Below are 6080 nucleotides of genomic sequence, written 5' to 3' on the forward strand. Positions count from 1 at the left end.
CCAGCTTAGGCTGGTTTAAGATTGTTTTTTTTTCTCCCCCAGCTGGCTAGTATAAGTAGCTTTATGACTCTGATTTTAATTTGTAGTAATCCTACTATTTAGGCCGCAAACGTTGTTGCCTATTTCTTTTTTGTCGGATTTCATTTTTCTTCTTCTTCGCTTCCTCCCCCAAACCAGTCAACTTGCAAACCCGTTTAGTCGTGTTTGAAAAGTTTTGGTTTTCTTTGACTGGATTTTAATTACATCAGCGACCATATCAACAGATTAATCATCGTGATTAATGAGTTTCTAAACTCGAACGAATCAAAGGCGCACATGCAACCGAAGTCCAACAGTTCACGCGCGTCAAACATTAACTCAAGCGCGTGTCGCAACTTAATATAGACGCGAATCTACAAACAACACGAGAGAATAATGGCGACAACACGGTCTCTACATATCCTCAACAGACAGCAGCATTTCCTTAACAAGGTGCATGCAACATGGCTGGCCAGGTAATGTGCATTTGTCACTGACAGGTGCGTGTAGCATGATACAGTTGCTAGGTTAATCAGCAATGCTAGTCAAATTGCAGATCTAGAGTCCATTCAGTCATATTATATTCAGTTTGTGGGCAGTTGATGGACGGAATCTTGTATTTAACATCAGGGGTTTATGTTCAAATATATGTGAATGTATAAAGGAAAGTGTAGGCTTAATGTGCTGCATAAAAGCGTCCTGTAGTGTGACAAGGTAATTTTTAAAGTGCATAAATTCAGTTCCTCAAATTATCGCCCACAATGCACAGGCAATATTGCTAGATTTTTCACATGAAATAACCTTTTCCTCTGACATTCCGATAATGTCTCTGTTTCTTTGAGCATTTAGTTTTAACTTGCAATACATTTTGTTTTTATAAATCTATTATAATCTATAAATATAAATCTATGGATTTTATAAATTCATTATTATTATATTTTAACAAATATATATTTAAAAAACAATAAAATATAACTACAAGCTAATTAGTGTAAAATTATTATTTAATTTGATTTATTAATCAGTGGTCTCCACACAATTTTTAAAATTATTATTATTGTTATATTTTAGCAGATACTTTTAACCATAGCACTTTACAGACTGACTGCTATTGCCTGTAAATAAAGCTAACTACAGGCTAATTTTTAGTAAAGAAATATTGACAAATCATCTTTACAGGGAGGAAATTTAGTCCCCAAATTACAGTAAGCTCTTCACGCAAACTATGTAAATTATCATAGAATGTAGTTTTATTCAAATCAAGGAGTGTTATGTAGCAATATTCATCTCATTTTGCAGCAGTTTTTGAACACCATATGCACTGCAGGGGGAGGTGGGCTATTAAGCTATGAAAGTTCATATTAAGCCATTAAAACTGTATGCATAGTAATTATTTAAGAGGAAATTTAGCATGTCACACTGCCAGCCTTTGCTGTCACTGCTTGAAATGTGACATCAACTACCCAAGTGCGTACAAGCTTTCTATAATATTATGCGTTGCAGCTTGTGATGCATCACTTATATATTTATTAAACACTTGCTGAAACAGTTTTGCTTGTGAATCTTTAGAGGTTTTGCGAATAAAAGTGATGAAGGCTGGTTGAGTTCCATGTTTGCACACAAAGTGGATGCCAGGAAAGATGCCCACTCCAATCTGCTCTCCAAGAAAGAAACCAGCAACCTCTACAAGATTCAGTGTGAGCCAATCCATCTAAAACCTTCAAGGATGCGCTCAAATGTTTAGGCCTTGGGAGAAATTGTGCATGCAATATAGTTGATGGCAATTGCTAAAAATATCTGCATGCATGAATGATGTGCTTGCTTGTTGTTTTCCTCCAGAAAACAGCCTAAACTGTTTATTTTATACTAATTGCTTTAATAAATCAGCCTGCAAAGTGTTTATTCGTAGAATTCTTTTGTTTTCAAGAGATCAGCTGTATGGAGAATGGTAATGAAAATTGGGTTTAGAAAAATGAGGGTGATATTTCAATAAACGGTTGATTTGAGTGATAAAATCACAAGGAATTTCACTAAATTCAAAATGTTTACTTCAACTACAGTAGAACGTCTAGAGAAAAAAAAAAGTTTTTAACACTGCAAGATACTGGTCCATTTGTCTTTCCTGACATCTTCGAATCCTGTTTTTTCTTTCAGTTCACAATGTCAAGCCAGAGTGCATGGAGGCATACAATAAAATGTCGTAAGCACCCTTTTGATTTTGCAATTGCTGATAAAGTGCAGTCTTGATTTCAGTATGAGACTTGCAGGCCTGCCATGTCTAGATGTGATGTACTTTGGTTCCTTGATTGTCCTATGAGATCGTGATTTATGATCAATAGTACCGACATGTCCTGCCCCAACTTCCTGTTTCAATAGCAAATACATCAAGACAGGAATGCAAACTGCATGTTAAACCGTTTTATGTATTTTTAGCCTATTAACTGTATTATTTTTTTATGGTTTAAGTTTAAAACAAGTTTAAATGAAGAACTATTTCTAAATTACTCCCAATGTCTATTTTAAGGGATGAGGTACAGAAAGAACTTCATCGTGATGCAAGTTATCCATGTGAAGTCATTGGAAGCTGGAACACCTGGTATGGTGAACAGGATCAAGCAGGTGAGATGAAAAACAACATAATTTTTGTATTGTATTTTATAATGCTTTTGAAAAAAGTCTCTTATGCTCACATAAGTTTGCTTTCGTTTGCTCAAAAATACAGTAAAAAGAGTAATGTTGTGAAATATTATTGCAATTTCAAATAACGGTTTTCTATTTGAATGCATTTTAAGATGCAACTTATTTCTGTGATGCAAAGATGAATTTTCAGAATACTCCAGTCTTCAGATCTGATCCTTTAGAAATCATTCTGATATGCTGCTCAGTTATCCTACTAAATATTATTGTGGAAAACAGAATTTATTTGAAACAAAAATCATTTTGTAACATTATAAATGTCACTTTTGATCAATGTATGTGTCTTTGCTGAAATATTCATTTCTCTCAAAAAAACAACACTTACTGACCCTGAACATTTGAAAAGTAGTGTTTACATACACAAATCACTGTATTTTTAAGGCACCAGATTTGGTTTGTTTAAATATCTGTTAGCTGTTTTACAGTACTAGAGTGACACATTCTGTTTTGTGTTTGTAGTGCATCTCTGGAGGTATTCTGGTGGATATCCTGCTCTAACAGAGTGTTTGCGCAAACTCAACCGCAATACGGTATTTAACACATCTCTTAAAATTTAGATGTTAGGATGTTAGAATCTATGTATTGTGTCTTTTATCAAAATGTTTTCTGTGCAGGCGTATCTTGCATTTCGAAAAGAGAGAAGTAAAATGTTGATCTCCCGATGCAACCAGCTTCTTCTGGAGTTTAGTTTCTGGAACGAGCCTGCGCCCAGAAGCGGCCCCAACATTTATGAACTGAGAACATACCAACTAGTAGTAAATACCATTTCATTGTTCTGTTTTAAATATACACCTTCTTATTTGACAGCTTAAAGGAAAATTTACTCAACATCAGGCCATCCAAGATGAGCTCTTTTGCCATTGGAACAGATTTGGAGATCACTTGCTCATCAATGGATTCTTTTGCAGTGAATGGGTGCCGTCAGAATGAGAGTTTCAACAGCCATGATAATCTTCCTTCAGTGAAAAAGTCCATCCCCTGTTGTCCTATCCCATCAAAATCCATTTGTTTGAAAATGTTTTGGACTGTTTTTGCTTGTGAGCGATGCTTGATCTATGAACATTTCTCTCCTGATTGAGATGAAACATCTTTTTCACTGGAGATATCAGTTATTATGAATAGAGAACTCGTATTTTAGCTGGAAGTAACAGTTTGAAGTTAAAAACATGTTAATCATGGATTTGTTTCTTACAAACGATCAGCTTTTTGCTTAACAAGACATTAATTGATGGACTGGAGTTGTGTGTTTGGACACTTATTCTGACGGCACCCATTCACTGCAGAGGATCCATTGGTGAGCAAGTTGATGTGATACTAAATTTCTCCAAATCTGTTCTGATGAAGAAACAAACTCGCACCTTGGATAGCCTGAGAGTGAGTACATTTTCAGCTTTTTTCTCTTTTTTTTCTTTTTCTATTTTGTTTGTCCTGAAATTTCTGAATCAAGCCTGGAACAATGATCGAATGGGGAAATCACTGGTAAGTTTGTGTGTGTGAATTGTACAGTTTAACTTAAGGAAAAAATACTGATATTATATCACCATGTTGCATATTTAATCTGTTTTATCATGTTCCAGGGCTCGAGCAATCAAATATAGACAGGAAAACAATGAAGCAGTGGGCGGCTTCTTCACACAGATCGGTGAATTGTATGTTGTTCATCATTTATGGGGTAACATCATCTTTCACTGAGATCATATCTTCTTCTGATCATTGCATATTATTAAGTGCTTTAAAATCTGTCAATTGTACTGAATATGTTTTATGTGTTTTAGCCTATAAAGACCTGCAGTCCAGACAAGAGACCAGAAATTTTGCTTGGTTAAAAGAGGGCTGGGATGCCAATGTGCACTATACAAGTAAGTAAAAACAAAGATGGCAGGTTTTTGAAATTCAATATTGGTGTATTGATTATTACTGCATAATATACTGTATACTGCCTGTCTGTTTAAAAAGTATGTGCACATATAATTTTAAAGCAGCTTATACACCACCATTCAAATGTTTTCAAATATGTTCAAAATATGTTAAATATATTTTGTTTCAAATAATATGCTGTTCTTTTGAATTTCGTCATATAATTCTAAAAAGTCACATTTTCCACAAAAATATTAGGTAGCACAATTGTTTTCTACATAATAACTTTCTTGAGCAGCAGATCAGCATATTGAAATAATTTCTGAAGGATCATGTGACACTGAAGAATTTGGTAAATAAAATGTTTTATTTAAAATTGGAATAAGATTTTACAATATTACTGTTTATATTGTATTTTCAGCCTTAAGTGAGCATAAGATACTACTTTTAAAAATGTACATGCTGTCAAACCTTTGAACATGAGATTATATTTTAATATGCAATCATAAATCATAACCATAAATGTTTCCAACTGTGCTATCCTTCTTTGCCACATTTTTTAATTCAACAAATGTTATCCACTTATCTCTGAAAAAAAAAAAAATGCTATTTTAAATTCTGTAAAAATGTCTTAACTTATGACAGTTTGATCAAATAATGAGTCAAATTCTGGGTATTCCTTGCATACAGAAAATGTGCATACTTCACACAGTATGCTAGAGTAATGCAGAAATAGTAAGCAATTCAAAGCACAATCAAAGTGTTCGCTTTGTGAACGGCGCCATCTGGTGGATTTCAATAGAACTGTTAGAAAGGTTCAATACATTCAAACTTGTTTATTTCTGTTTTTGACAGTGCCTCTTATCCAAAAGATGGAATCGAGAATTATGATTCCCATGGAACATTCACCTCTGCAGTAAAATCAACAGTGTTTCACCTGTGATGATAATAAATACACTATCCACCAGGAGATCTACTGATTAGTTCTGACTTTACTCAAACACATCTGAAGCAGATGATCAAGGTCTTCAGGTCCTCTTGAAGCAGACAGGCAGTTATATTAGAGTAGAGCTGGACCTAAAGTCTTGCAAGAAGGCGACACTGTGCCAGTGTTGATGCCAATCTGAGAGCTACAATGATAGACCTCAGTGTCGTCGTACGAGACTGTTAAAGTATATGTGTAATTAAAAAAATTACAGCATTGTTTTTAGACATTATTCTCCTTTCTGATGCATCACCCGGCCTGTTGGAGTGTTCGAGGAACCTGCCTGTCAGCATAGCTTTTTATCTACAATTAAAAAATAAATTTGCTAAATTGAATGCATTTATTGGAATACTTGATTTGAATGTTGTAAACTTTAAAAGTCCATTATAGGATAATAAATGAACAAATAATTTCTGTTGATTTGTAGTTTCTTATTACACCATAATAAATTGTGATTTTAATAATACTTGATGTTACCGTGGCCATTTTCACTGTACATAAAAACTTACACGTGTAGTTGGTT

The 6080-nt window shown here is 34.2% G+C and overlaps 1 protein-coding gene across 3 annotated transcripts; it reads left to right on the forward strand.

The window, feature by feature from the left end:
• Nucleotides 1–154: 154 nt before the first annotated feature.
• nipsnap1 (nipsnap homolog 1 (C. elegans)) lies at nt 155–6023 on the forward strand. 3 transcript variants are annotated; one of them, XM_058776325.1, is made up of 10 exons: nt 155–494; nt 1588–1715; nt 2173–2218; nt 2543–2637; nt 3175–3245; nt 3330–3470; nt 4163–4194; nt 4293–4387; nt 4491–4574; nt 5428–6023. In XM_058776325.1, exons 1-10 carry the CDS (start codon nt 415–417, stop codon nt 5490–5492), a joined length of 837 nt encoding a protein of 278 aa, XP_058632308.1. In that variant the 5' UTR covers nt 155–414; the 3' UTR covers nt 5493–6023. The 3 variants fall into 3 exon arrangements, with proteins under 3 accessions (XP_058632308.1, XP_058632310.1, XP_058632309.1); XM_058776327.1 differs by having other exon boundaries at nt 426–518; XM_058776326.1 differs by lacking the exon at nt 155–494 and adding an exon at nt 1125–1485.
• Nucleotides 6024–6080: the final 57 nt, after the last annotated feature.

This window comes from Onychostoma macrolepis, chromosome 05 (genome assembly GCF_012432095.1).
Source record: "Onychostoma macrolepis isolate SWU-2019 chromosome 05, ASM1243209v1, whole genome shotgun sequence".
Taxonomy (NCBI): domain Eukaryota; kingdom Metazoa; phylum Chordata; class Actinopteri; order Cypriniformes; family Cyprinidae; genus Onychostoma; species Onychostoma macrolepis.